Genomic DNA, 15,037 nt, shown 5'->3' on the forward strand with positions numbered 1-15,037 from the left:
GTCACAGAACACTGCTGGCCCCCAAGTTGTGGATCAGTCTCATTCTTAACTTAAGTGCGTATTCATAAGTGTGTTTCAAAGCCAGTCTCACAACCTACGTATTCCAGCTTGTCTATGGGTGAGAAGGTGTATGTTGTGTATTGTGTGTGTTGACTGTATATGTACATGTGACTTTAATCCTATTTGTTTCCTTAATCCCTCTACAGCCTCTACATCCTCTACTGGGCCCTTGGGTGTTTTCAAAGGTGCTTATCAAATAAAATATATTATTATTATACAGAATACAGCTCTACAGACACACCCATCCCCATGTAAGCAGACTGGGTTCCTCTCTCTGCACTGGAGAGGGACATTTGTCCCCAGAACTGTATCTATATTGCAGGAGGGAAGGGCTTTTCTTGAGACAATGTCCTCGCCATCCAGGAAACACCAGGGAGAGAACAAAGAGACAACAAGTAAGACTGTCTTCTCTCCTTCTGACAAACAACGTGACAACATACCCTCACTGTGACCTGGGAGGGAGGAACTAAATCTATATTTGCTTTAGTAGATTCAGGTTCTCCTGAAATGCCATCAGCGCTGAGCTGGTGTCTCACTTGGACACACCCACTGTATCCAAAGACTCCGCCCACTCTTAATGATGAAGCCATTGGTGAAGGATTAATAAGGAAATGAACAGCTTCAGTAACCCAACAGGTAGGGCTATTCCATAAGGAAGATATACACCTTTTATTAACACCAATATCAGGATTCTTGGTTATCATCATAATCCCAGTATTCCTTCATTCCATCATTATATGCTCTTTGCTCGTACAATGAGCTGCATTTGAAGCAGCTTTGTATTTAAACACGTTCCTCCAAGAAGGCAAAGCATTGCACAAGCAGTTTGTGTCATTAGTACGCTCACGATATCTGCCAGTGGTTCTCACAGCAAGGAGAACAGTTCTGACCTTCTGATGAGTCAGACAGTAAAGGAGAGCAGAGACAGATTCAGTACAGAGGGAAACGGCATGAGGAAAACACGGCCTTACACAGAACAGAGGAATTAAGATGAACTGAGAAAGACACATGATCTATAGTAGAGAGAAATGTAGTTTTATAATCTGAAATATCAACATAATGCATATATCTGTGTCTCTCTGTCTGTCTGTCTGCCAGCCTGTCTGTCTGCCTCTATTCAGAGAGCAACATTCCTACAAATTGCATCATATAGTCTAGTTCAAAAGGCAATGCTCCTTGTGTCTTGCAAAAAACTATTCTTTCAATTTCCATTCTTTCAAGATCTGCTTTGAACACCGTTTAAAACGTTATTGCCGGCGTTAGATACATTTAGTGCACTACATTTCCCACAATGCACAATTACAGCCAGCTGATTGGTTGAATGATGATACTCCTCTTCTAGCGTCGTAGAAGTACGACATTGCTCAACTTCAGAGGCGCTTCAGATGGCGCAAATAACGTTTTCGTAATTGCTGGGCTGACAGTACTTCGTACGAAATGGCCTTTCACAGTAGCAAATACTGCCGTCTTATCTTAAGGGCACGCGCCGCTAGGGCCGTTCCCTCGCGCACTGGGGAACCGCCAACTCCGTACGGCGCGTGCAGACTGCAGAGACGGTGTTCGAGTGCAACTAAAGAAGAAAATAAAATCGAGACTTTGGCCGATCCAAACGCGCCTCCTCACACTGACGCCGCAGCCTCTTCATCGCAACCTGCACAGGTAAAAGAGGGCAGAAGTGTGGAGCTTTTGCACGCTTTATGACTGCAGAATCTACTAACCCGTTTAGGCCTGTTAGAAATATCGGGTCACTTCATGAGAGGCGCCCTCACGTGTCCACTGGGATGACATGTTATATGTCAAATTATTACATGTCAAATGTTGCACACGTGCACGACAGACAAGGGTCCAGGTTGTGTGCAGGTTGGGTGCATGTGCAAAGTTCAGGCAGTGCACAAGAGGCATGCGCAGGCTTTATGAATGCACATTTAAAGTTTTAAAATGTATGAAACTGTCAATTTTACAGCACGAGTCTTTCAGTGCTGACCAGAACATTTCTTTTGTGGCGCAGACCTAGTCTGATGAAATATAAATGCTGTGTTTAAAATAAATTATGAAACATGACTATGCATTAGTAACTGCTCAAAGGGCCACAAGTCAAAGAGGTTGTCCCTGTCTCTCTTTAACTTAGACCCAGGCACGGACATAGGATAGCTGCTCCGTAACACTACAAGGTTTTTACGTGTTTGCTTTTGACAGCTTTATATGTTGGAAGAAAGTCCATGTGATTCACAGACACTGGTAACAAGTGTCTTCTCTAGGGGGTCTACCTGGGTATGGCACTGAACACCCTCATAGGTCCTCATAAGGGTCTATGTGTTAGAGTCAGGTATGTTATATTGAATTGTGGAACTAACCTCTTTCAGACATCTTTAGGAACAGATTTGGGGACCTGTATGTCAAATGTACTAAAGCTACTCTAGTTCTAATGGCTAATGCAGCATGTATCAAAAGCTTACAGAAACCTAATCTTTTAGAAAAAAATTAATTAAAAAATGAGTAAACATTAATAAAAATCTAAGCTTCTAAAATATATAAATATATATTTTTAAGTTGCCATATCAGCATTACCTATGTGATTTAAATTTAACTTTAAAACGTGTCTTTGTTGCCACACTTTAACTTTTTCCTCTTTACTTATTCCACTAGTAATGAGTGCATTAGTTTCTTATGTAGCAGTTTATTGCCATGGTTTGTGAGGTTTTGACTGCAGTGCATAAATACAACACTTGTGAAAAGACACAAAATACACTTAAAATAATTCCTTTATATTTAGGTCTAATGAACAAAATTTTGCGCAATGTCATTATGTATGTGAGAAGTCTACAGTGAATCTCCAAGAGTGTGCAAGTCCTGTTAAAATGTATGCAGTATATGACCGAACTGGCAAGAAGGAACGATTTACTGAACACACCTATCACACACTTCTCAGTAATAGGACCTAGGCTTAGCATAGCTTGCATAATTAGTATAATTTCTGTCATTTGAAGGTATATCAATTTAAACCTTTGTAGCAGAACTATGTCTCTGTGTGTGTTTGAGGTGGAGACGTAATGGGATTAGGCAGTGGTGAGAATAGACTACAAGAGTCTGTTGTTTCACCATTGTGGTGTCTTTTGTTCTCCGTAATGTTCAGGAGTTCACTGTGGCAGCGAGACCCAGACGGACTCTGAAGGACGTAGCGCCATTCTCTGAATTCCTCACAGACTCTTTCGGACGACGGCACACGTATCTGCGGATTTCCCTTACAGAAAAATGCAACTTGCGCTGTGAGTGACGACGTTCGTCCTGTATGTGTGGTGGAGGAGAAGGAGTGACTCACCAAATAGACTCCTGCTGCACCCTGTGATTCAGACTGAACAAAACCAGGCAGCTAACACTAATACTAGTAACATGAGCACTAATACTAGTAACACTGATAGTAGAAACACTAATATTAGTAACACTGATAGTAGAAACACTAACAGTAATGCAAACACTAATACTAGTAACACAACCACTAATACTAGTAACACTGATTCTAGTAACACTAACACTAGTAATACGAACAGTTATACTAATACTGTACTAGTAACACAACCACTAATACTAGTAACACTGATTCTAGTAACACTAACACTAGTAATATGAACAGTTACACTAATACTGTACTAGTAACACAACCACTAATACTAGTAACACTGATTGTAGTAACACTAACACTAGTAATATGAACAGTTACACTAATATTAGTAACACGAACACTAGTAACACAAGCACTTATTCACAAGCACAATCTTTTTAACATGAAAACGCAATGAATCGCGATCTTCCTTCCCAATTTTTAAATGAACTGTAGGAATATCCACATTTGACACAATCTATGGTGTTATATATGCACCATTTACAACACAATACCGCATTTAAAACATTGTAACAAAAAAAAATCATTCACACATGATGTAAACTTTTTAAAAATATTAGACAAAGCTGTACCCAGCAGTCAATAAATAACAGATTTTCAAGTATCGTAGCAGTAAAATGCAGTATCGTAGCAGTAGCAGTATCGTAGCAGTAGCAGTATCGTAGCAGTAAAATGCAGTATCGTAGCAGTAGCAGTATCGTAGCAGTAAAATGTAATCAGAACTTATTTGTGCTGTCTTCCGTCGTCATTCGGTGTTGGGTACGTTAGTACGCAATTTTAACGACACCGTACCCGTAGCCAGATGGAGTGTGTCTACATCACCTCTCTACACCGTTCGCTGTTTCGTCATATTTTCCTTGTTCTAATACACCAACTTTACATTTCGGGACCTTGTGAGATACAGATTGTGGTTGTACCAACTGAGTGCAACACAGCATGGATCCACTTTATTACCATCAGTTTTTTTTGTGAAGAACATAGAATGTCTGAATCACCACAGTTCACCTGAAAAGTAGATCGTGCACGTCTTCAAGGTCGATCTCGAAACATCAGGCCTTAATTACCTGCTGGAGCTCTGTTTATAATATCAGTGTTCACTATTTGTTTCAGTTTAAAAAACCGAAAGACTCCATTCCATTCTGATAGACGAGCTGGCACATTAGACAGTAATTAGATAGATGGGTGTGGATGAACAGACAGATGTCGTTTGCCCTCAGGTCAGTACTGCATGCCTGAGGAGGGAGTAAATCTGAGTCCTCGAGATCAGCTTCTGTCCACGGAGGAGGTGCTTACTCTGGCTCGGCTCTTCGTGAGGGAGGGTGTGGAGAAGATCCGTCTGACTGGGGGGGAGCCCCTTATCCGCCCCGATATCCTCCACATCATTGGTAAGCCAAAGAAGCTCTGCGTAGGAGAGGATCAACCACCAGCCACGTTTGACTAAAATGATCAACAATTTCTAACATTGTATAAAGTAATGTTCAATAAAGGTTATTTGTCTAGCTCTGGAAGGTTCTTGAAGCACAGTGATTGTGCTGAACCTTGTTAGACCTTATTCAGGTGTTTTAATGCAGTAGTAATAATTGTAGTGGTAGCTGAGGTGATGGATGAATGTAAGGGTGTGGCTTGATCTGATTGGTTAACAATGTGCTAGTCTTAACAGAGTATTCTTAACATCATTTACATATCATTCAGTCTTTAAATGTATGTCCTGTACCGAAATGTTTTAGTTTTTATACTTAATGTGTTTACGAAAAAAACCCTCCTAAAATATGTATTTTTTAAAAAACACTTTTCTCATGTAATTAAATAAGAATATATTTTTTTCTGTCTCTCTAGGGGAAATGAGGAAGTTTGAGGGTCTGAAGACCATTGCGGTGACAACCAATGGCCTGAACCTCGTCCGCCTGCTGCCTGGTCTGGAGAGGGCTGGCGTAGACCTGCTAAACGTCAGTCTGGACTCATTAGTGCCTGCAAAGTTCGAGTTCATCGTCAGGCGCAAAGGTAGGCAGCGCGTGGCCTAATCGGACCTCCGGCCGCGCGGGCAGGGAGCAGTGTTGGGAGAGAACGGTCCGGCAGATGCCCCACCTATAATCAAAATGGCACTTCGTAGTAACACTTGATCAGTGGTTCATCTTGTTGCTGGCCTCGCCGAGCTGTTGGAAAAGCCAAATGGTGTGACAGCACGCCGGCGTAGTGGGTGGCAGATACCTCAGTGTTGGAGACAGATGGAGGCGTCTGGCTCAGGATAAATAACGGCAGCACACAGGAAGATGCCCAGGGAGATGGCGGAGTGAAGTCAACTCTAGCCTCTTCCCTCGTACACTACTGCATGACTGTTATTAATGGGGATCTTGTTTAGGGAGAGATCAGTGACGTAAAAGCTTCAGTCTGGCACACGTTTATCAGTGACGCTTGACCAACAGTGTGCACCTGGGAACTTGGTAACTTCATTTTGTTAATGCCAAAAAATCTTGTTAGCCAGTCATGCTGTTGTGTCTGTTTTATTGGTGCAATCAATATAATATTGTTTTTGTACAAAATTTGATTTCAAAAGTTCTGGTGTCCGATATTTAAAACCAGTTTCCTCTACAGGGTTCCATAAGGTAATGGAAGGCATTGAGAAAGCTATTGAAATGGGTTACAGTCCAGTTAAGGTAAGAACAAAAATATTTAAAATAAAAATTTTAATCGTAACTTATTTTGTATTACGGATGTTCAAAATAACAACTTAGCTTGAAACACTTTGGAACACTTTGCTAGGGAAGTGTAGTTCGTTTGTGAGCACTCACAGGTCTTTCCTACAGTCGTCTCACCCCGCTGTTCAGTAATGAAATCCTGGCTGACAGCCACTGCACTTTGGCTATCCAGTGGCGCTTGTCGTTGGTGCGAGTGTGGCCGCTCTCGCGTGCGTTTGCGAGTGCATCCTCGTTCCTCGTGCTGAGGAAGCTCCGCCCCTTCCTGACAGGTGAACTGTGTGGTGATGCGAGGTCTGAACGAGGACGAGTTGCTGGACTTCGTGGCCCTGACCGAGCGGAGGCCCTTGGACGTGCGCTTCATAGAGTACATGCCCTTTGATGGTGAGATGCCCTCACCACCACTCACACTCACGGCCATGCTGGCGAGGGCCTGAACACTAATACACGCTTACGTGGCTCAATGGAATATGGACGAGCGCATAAGCTGATGGTGATGATGCAAAATAAATAAATACAAAATAGCAGCATGTAGATTTTCCATACGTGTGGTTTCAGGGTCCAGTTACCCTACTGCTCCTCGTCCACCATTAATCATAAAGCAACGTGACTGTGGAACTGACCGATGAACTGTCATTGTGTCAAATCATTAATCACTGTAGTTTAAAAATGTCACTGACATCAGAGACTTTCATAACGATTACTTCCATCTGTTCTTTGGAGATATGGGTTTGTCCTGCATGGTTAAAGCTGTCATCTTTAACGTTCTGGCCATTAAGGCCAACGAGAAACCAATATGGCTGAGTGCACACTGATTAGAACAGAACAGGGAGGGGTTGCAAATAATGACTCATTCTCCCCTTGGCTTAATTTCACACTCCGGTTTTTTATGAAACACCAAATGGCTTCTGTGTAAAATTGCATGATTAATTTCAGTGATTATCAGGAAGTTTATTACTGTACAGGAATTCAGGCTGGGAGAACTACAGCTGTGTGTGGACAAGACTGATTCATTTACTTTCCTTTCCTTTGTTCAACGGAAACGGAGTGTTTAGAAAAGCTATCGGGAGCCCATCATTTGACAAAATGACAGCCATGGCTTATATTTAACTGTCACTTTTATAAGAAATGGGCTTAGTGGGATATGACGATGTATTTCAGTACCGTGTTATATTCTGATGGTCATCTGTTTATAGATCCTGAGATGTTAGTCCAGACCATCCTTCATCCCTTAAAGATCTTTTGGAAATACAACAATATTACACCAATATTATTACTAATATGACAATATCAAATACAAAATACCATTTTACTTCATAGTACTGCACAGTATGTTGAAATGGTTTTAATATCGGTGAAGGTTATTGACATCAGTATTATAAAACGATTAAATTATTTACATTACTGTGTACATCTCTGCTAGACCAACGACCACACGTACATACCCACGCTCTCTTCTTCTACAACTGTTCCTCCTATTTGATTTGCCCCCTCTGCAGGCAACAAGTGGAACTTCAGGAAAATGGTCAGCTATGCGGAGATGCTGGACCGTATCAAGCAGCAGTGGCCGTGTCTGGAGGCGGTTCCTGCGGACGAGGCGGGCACTGCCAAGGTGATCCGTCCTGGACACGCAGGCCTGCACCTCTAGTTCAGTTACTGGCCTTGTGCCTTTTGAACTCTGTACCATTAAGAAATGATTGTCAGATGCAGCGAAGAGGAAAAGTCCAGGAAGCGATCTGTCTGGGTTCTGTCTGTTTTACTCGCGCTCTGCTGCAGAACTAAACACCACTGTAGTAACACAGTGGGGGGGGGGGGGGGGGGAATCTATACTTTTTTTTTTAGGTAGTAAATCTTTCTAGGTGTGTGTTTGCATGCCACACCTCTGACATTCAAGCACACACATGAAAGACTGTAAACAACACTGGAGCTAGGTGAGGTTAGTCAGAGAGACGGGCAGGACTGAGGACAGTCTCAACATGGGTGTGCTGGGTGGGGTCAGAGACCTTAGGTGACCTAATAGTTCTTGCACGGTTGTGTTTTCATTGGTTATTGTATTTGACAGTATATGGGAACACTGGGATATGGACCTACATTTCAGAGCATGGTGCTGTTGATCAGTTTTCAAGATGCATAAAGAAGAGACGTGAACTTCCTAACCTTTGCATAACATTTGACCTTTGTATAACCTTTGTAGAGCAGGAACTAATACTCAACTCCTGCTGTGACTTATCAAACTTGGTGGACCTTTCTTCCCATGAAGGTGGGACTTCTCTTGAGCAGAGACTGATTGGTCATGGATTGATTCTTTGATTGGTGTGTGTGTGTGTGATCTCAGGCATTCAGAGTGCCAGGGTTTCAGGGTCAGCTGGGTTTCATCACCTCCATGTCGGACAACTTCTGCGGTTCCTGCAATCGCTTGCGCCTCACGGCTGACGGCAGTCTCAAGGTGCGTTTGTGTGTGGGGGAGGCGAGTGTGCCCGTGTGGGTGTGAGCTTTAGCCGTAACACAAGGAATACAAGGACTTTTATGTTGTCTGTAAACAGCTCATATCGGTGTGTGTGTGTGTGTACATGTGTACATGCAGGTGTGTTTGTTTGGAAACTCGGAGGTGTCTTTGAGGGACAGCTTGCGCTCAGGGGCATCTGATCAGGAGCTTCTGCAGATTATAGGAGCAGCTGTAGGGAGGAAGAAGAAACAGCATGCAGGTACGCACGGGCCCCCACGCGAGAACACACACCCACACACGAGTCCCCACGCCAATAAACGTCCTCACACAGGCCCCAGCCAGCGCTGGCACTCAAACTCAAGTCACACTGATGTATTTTGAAAGACTTACTGCTCAATTTGATGACTTGTGAAATTGAAAACAATCTTATCACTTCACTCAGCCTTCTTTTCTGTCTGATTTCACAAGCATCTTGCCTATCAGTACCAAGACAGTCATGTTCCTTAATCTACTGGTTTGTGATCTTGGCTCGGCCGTGCCCTCCTCCCCACATGTGATTGTGTATGTCTGTCTTTATCACTACAGGCATGTTCAGTATATCTCAGATGAAGAACAGACCGATGATCCTCATTGGTGGGTGACCCAGCTGTACGTACTAGTTCACCACCCCGTTCTCAAAGTGCATTTGTATAGAAATTAATTAAAATTAATTTAGTCTCTGTGCTCATCATCCAATAGCATTTGCCCATTTGATTTATTCTCCTTATGTATTAAGAGCTGATAATTGATCTTTCGTCAGCTGGGGGATGTGGAGAGCCCGGGTCCACACGGAGAGGTTGGGATCTTCTCCCCACTCCCTGCATGGGCCGGTCCGATGGAGCGGGCCTGCAGTCTCTAGCCCCACGTTACCTGAACCGGACCGGCAGCACTAATGCCGGCGCTTTTGCCACACATGCACCGACTTCAACTAACTCAGAGCCCTGTGAAAACGAGAGGCTGCCCCTGGTGACCCCTCCCCCTGCAGCGGTGTCTTCCGATATCCACCGTGCTTCCTTAACCACGACACGCACAGCCAAGTTTACACAGCCCAAACACGCACACAGACCGGGAGCTGGAGCCCCACGTCCTCCCCTCTCCTCCTCTTCCTCCTCTCTCCTCCTCAGCGTCCTGCTGCCAGCCAGGCAGAGTTATCGCCAGAGTAGCGGGAAGTGCCCCGACCCGCCCCGGCCCGACGGCTTGGGTGCGTCCTTCGCGGAGCCCCGCCCCCCGGGCCGGGACGACGCGTCCGAGCACCTGAGTCACACGGACGCTCAGGGCCGCGCCTCCATGGTGGACGTGGGCGACAAGGCGGAGACTCGTCGCACGGCGTCGGCCGCGGGCCGCGTGCTGCTGGGCCCTACCGCGTTCGGCCTGGTCCGCGCCAACCAGCTGGCCAAGGGCGACGCCCTGGCGGTCGCACAGCTGGCCGGCATCATGGGGGCCAAGCAGACCTCCTCCCTCATACCCCTGTGCCACCCGCTGGCCCTGGACCACGCTTCCGTCACCGTGGAGCTCCTGGAGGAGACTCACGAGGCGGTCGTCTCGGCGACGTGCCAGGCGACGGGACGCACGGGGGTGGAGATGGAGGCGTTGACGGCGGCGACGGTCGCCGCGCTGACGCTCTACGACATGTGCAAGGCGGTCAGCCGTGACATCGTCATTACCGACGTCAGATTGGTCAGCAAGACGGGAGGAAGGCGGGGCGACTTTCATCGCTCAGCCTTAGCCAGCCGTAGCACACCAGCTAATAGCTCCACCCCACTAGCACAAGGAGAAGAGCCATGAACGACCTAGTGAAAGCACATCAGCCTGTTCACAGCGTTTTATAAAGCTGCCATGATGCCTCTTAAAGCTTTAACTGACATCAGTATTGTGCCTTTAGAATCTCCTGCCATTGTGTTCACACATTTTTGTAGTTTTACCGTTTTTGTTGAAACCAGTTTCTTGAACAACAAACATAGCCCTGACTGAATGGACTGGTCTTGTTCCTTATGAAGAATAACCTTTGAAAATAAGCTTTTGTGAGAGAGCTTGAACACTGTTTTGCTCTCCATTAAAATATATGTTTATGTTCTGATAATGAGAGAATTGACGATGTGATTGACACGCTGGTATCTGTGTGGGGCGATGACACACAGTAATGTGAATTATGGGGCTTTAAGTCCTGTGGAGTCCTGCCTCTCGTCAGCTTCATCATGGTCTGCACCATCATCATCAGACTGGACTGTTGCATTGTGGTAGTCTGGTTCTCTCCATGAGTCTTGCAGTACTAACTGGACAGTGACAGGTTTTGCTGTTTTGACCCTTTGCTTAAAAAAATGGAATGTAAATCAGAGGGTATTTATATCCCTGCTGGCTGAAGTCTGAACTGCTGACATCTGAACTGCTGAAGTAGTCAAGGAGTTTTTACAGGCTACATGTAAAAAGGCTACGAATCCTATATAGTTTATCCAGTACAAATAGCGGCAAATGAAAGGATGACGTTGTGCACATTAAACCCAGTAGAGCCGTGCTGTTTCAACTTCAACATGCTGCAGCACAGAGCCAGAACAGTAAAAGTCACTGTCCAACTAACCACTGCACTGTACACTACCTAGGAACCCCAAGACCCCCTGGAAATACAAGTACACTACATGAGCCGTTACTACACTATCATACACTATTATCTCACCAGACAATCTTTTATGTCAAGACATTGGCATTAATATTTTATAAAATTGTTATTGTATGCTCTTTATTTTTTTCCGAGGTGTTTTGTTAATGATGCAGGTTAGCCTAATGGCTAATGGAACTCCAGATCAATAAAGTTGTCAAACATGAAAGTTGTGGTGTATAATTTTCCTTGTTTTGATTACCCCAAAGAAGGCATTAGGCAGTCATTTTGCATAGATTCCTAGTTAACTTGTTGCAACTGAAATGTAATGATGAAGGTCCCCTCTTATTTCTCTAAGGAGGTTGCATTACTTACGTTACCTGATACCAGCAGAGGGCAGTGTTGAGCTATGTGAAGATTACGTCAGAGATCACGCATGAAATGCAAGGAAAACAGGTTTATTTTACCCTACAAAAAGGACGCTTGGCGAGCAAAAATAAACTGGACTATAAAATGAAAGTTTTTCAGACTCAACAAGAATGAAAAACCAATCCAACATACAAGAACCACAGTATAGGTATTCGAATTTATACTTTTATAACATTTCTTGTTGTAATGTGTGTGCATACAAAATATAGCAAACTAAATATGGCAAATAAATAGATAACCAATTTACAGGGAAAAAAAATGGAACATTCCTCAATATTTTTTCCTTTTTACCACCCACCTCCAAACAACTATAACGGTGTACAAAATATTTCAGAACTATACATCTTTCGGGCGAAGCTTCTGTCAAGTCAACCTTTAAAAATACTCCCTCTGCACAATGTACAACCTGTCAAAAACAGAAGTGCAGCTTTCTACAGCTGATACAAAAGGTTGCAGATCTTGTGTGTCACAGGTAGTTACTTACCCATCAAACCCTCCATCAATCACACCTGCGCTCAGACTTCAGAGTCTTTCTGTCTCGGACCAAAGGAAGGTGTAAGGCAGTTGAAAACAAAATGCTGCCCACCAAGGCCGTGAACTCTGGTGTACGCCGATACACCAAGTGTTCAATGTAATAGGACTAGGTTCTCTATATATCTGTCTCCTCTTTACTGTCACTATGTGGTCACCTGACCAAAGTCAAACATGTATTTAAAGTCTGTATGGCTTTTCCTGTGCCTTTGTGATCCAAGCCATATATATCTGTGCAAACTGGGTCCGTCCCAGTTTTCCCTCTGTAGAGGTTCAGTTCACTCCTCAGGGGGAACAGGGCCCAGCCACTACAACTGTTCTTTCACTACCTAAGAAAATAGACCTGACCAAGAAGGCATTCTCTAATTTTTCAAGCCCGTCATTCCTGTAGAGGGCCGTGCGAGTCTGGCTACACTCGGCTGCACAACTAGCCTGTCCCACACCAAAGGTGCATCGAGTAACAAGCTACATTTATTATTCTCTCCATATCGTCTGGCCAGTCAATGACCAAATACACAACCCCCCTTCCCCCCCAAACACAAAAAAAGAACAAATAAACAATAATACTGATCATTCTGAATACCCCATGGCACTAGGTTGAAGAATGAGTGCAGACTGGTGCGTGGAGCAGCACGTTTCTACCAATATCTGCTAAAGCGCCATCACTACTGATGAAGGCGTGTGCTGAGGGAGAGAACGCAGAGTAAAAATGCCGTCAAAAAAACCTCAGGTGACCTCAACACAGAGAAAATGCACATTGCTTCTGGTACAGTCTCCTTTTCCTTCACGGACATCTTATTTTAATAACATTCCAAAGTGTCGATGTTTGAGTGCGTAGAACTTTTTTCTTTTCTCGTTTGTACACTGTAGAATGAACATAAAGATCTTCACATGTTCTACTGCGAAGGAGAAAAAGCAATATCTCCAGCTGCAGGACTAAACATCTGTCTAAACATCACTGCAGCACTGTTAACACTCGTTTTGGATGAGAAACTCAGTGGGGTATCAAGTAGTGTTAAAGAGATTTAATTAGATCAACCAGTAGCAAGTGTAGATACTAATTTGCTATGGTCATATTTAGTGGAATTGGTCACGTGATTTAGCAAATCAAAGATTAGCTTTGTCCATTTGACGTACCCAATTCAGCTCACGTAAATTAAGTAATAATGAATGTTTGATTAGACCAGTTGGACTGAGGTCAGTAGTTTTGGTAAAGGGGGAAAGTGGAAATAAATAAAGCATAATTCAGGCCCTCGGCTCTCATTAATGTTAAGAAACAATCATCTTACCTCAAGAGAGAATTATGAGGAAAAATATGAATATAAATACTCTGTAATGGCGCTGCCAAGCTGTTTTGGGCTTGTGGAAAACGTGCTCGATTAGCTCGGTGAAAGAAGGCAGCTTGAACTTGACCTTCTAAGGATGTCAAAGGGTCATGTGTGGTGGGGGGAGTGCAACACGCCACAAAAAACAAGAGACCACAAGGGCACCTCAGATGAATCATCAGGTTAAGATCGCAGGGCCTTTAGCTGTTGGGCACCGGGGGCAAAATGGGGCAGATACAGAGAGAGAGGCTGGTCAGGATGGTAGTGTTTGACTCTGCTAAACCTCTCAGTCTGGTCTTACCTTAACCAGAACAGAACCAGAACAGGCCGACGCCGACTTCATCTTGCTCTTCCTCGATCGTCTCACCAGTCCAGGTTCCACCAACAAAACCATGCAAAATGTCCTCCAGAGTTTCACGCTGTAATCTCACTTTTCTGCCTTAAGGGCTTTAGCCACACCTGCTCATTTCTCCATTAGCCTCCCCAATCACTCATCCTGCCCGTCGTGTAAAGTCATGGCCATGAGTTTCATAGGACACTGTCCATGCATTTGCAACCTTTGTCATACAGCTACAAGAACTCTTAATATACAGGTAGTGGAAATCAATATAAACAAAAATATACATGGAGGAGAAAGGTTGACAGCACGGTGACCTTTGACACCACCGCAGCCGACTGGTTTCACGTGGGACTGAGGATGCAAACGCGTGTATGCCTGACACGGTCTGCACATGCTACTGGTTAAGTACCTGTGACCAAAGATGATGGACAGCAGACGAATGAATAAATCGTATTGGCACCATGAGTCATGTTGATTTGAGGCATTAGTGGACCAAATGAACTGTCCTCTGAACTGCAAATAGCCTTTGCCCTTTCGGTCACCACCACGTGGGTTTGATCTGTTCCGGTGATCCACACGGCTCAGTCAGACCTCACGGGACTTTTTTTTTTTATTATTATTTTTTTTATATACATATATATGCTTGAAAGAAATTTCTATCAAATTAAATGACTTCATAAGAATTATTAGAGGTACAAGCTAGAAAATATATGAACAATTAAAAAAGGTTTTGAAATTAGCATGTTTGCTTCTTTGTATAAATAAATATATAAATGCTGTTCTACTTGCATTTATTACTGTGTACTACATATTTATTTTTTTATTTTTTGCTTTGGCACCAAGTAATGCCATCACAATCTTTTGAACTCATCTCAATGGACTTAGAAAAACGTGTGTGTAAATTAAATTTTTTTTTGTTTGTTTCGTTTCGACACCAGCAGCGTGCCATCACGGCGTGCTTCGACACCTGGGCTCATCTTCTCACTGGAAGCGCTGCGCGTTGTCCAACATCTCCAGTTTGCGTGGTGCCCTTGGGAATGCCACGGGGCCGAGGAGGCACTTGGGAAGGAGGTTGTCAAAGCCGCCGAGGCCGTGACCACAGTGTCCTGTTTCCACAGTGGACAGGAGTCTGCTCACGTTTGGCTGAATAACAGCTGGATCCATAATTCAACTGGGGTCTG

General features: G+C 44.0%; 2 protein-coding genes across 6 annotated transcripts in view; one reads left to right on the forward strand and one right to left on the reverse strand.

The window, feature by feature from the left end:
- Nucleotides 1-1,377: 1,377 nt before the first annotated feature.
- Nucleotides 1,378-11,460, forward strand: mocs1 (molybdenum cofactor synthesis 1). Its single transcript, XM_076978512.1, is given in 12 exon segments — nt 1,378-1,719; nt 3,194-3,326; nt 4,678-4,845; nt 5,297-5,461; nt 6,053-6,114; nt 6,426-6,537; nt 7,653-7,765; nt 8,489-8,599; nt 8,738-8,858; nt 9,185-9,232; nt 9,593-9,786; nt 9,788-11,460. Coding segments are annotated over 12 exon segments (2,085 nt in total). The 5' UTR covers nt 1,378-1,497; the 3' UTR covers nt 10,424-11,460.
- A 213-nt stretch (nt 11,461-11,673) lies between these two features.
- daam2 (dishevelled associated activator of morphogenesis 2) overlaps nt 11,674-15,037 on the reverse strand; it is an 80,740-nt gene continuing 77,376 nt past the window's right edge. For all 5 annotated transcript variants that reach the window (XM_076977550.1, XM_076977547.1, XM_076977551.1 and 2 more), the window contains one exon: nt 11,674-15,037. This exon is cut by the window's right edge and continues 939 nt beyond it. The gene's annotated coding sequence lies outside the window, so the exon portion shown is untranslated.

Source organism: Brachyhypopomus gauderio, chromosome 17, assembly GCF_052324685.1.
Source record: "Brachyhypopomus gauderio isolate BG-103 chromosome 17, BGAUD_0.2, whole genome shotgun sequence".
NCBI lineage: Eukaryota > Metazoa > Chordata > Actinopteri > Gymnotiformes > Hypopomidae > Brachyhypopomus > Brachyhypopomus gauderio.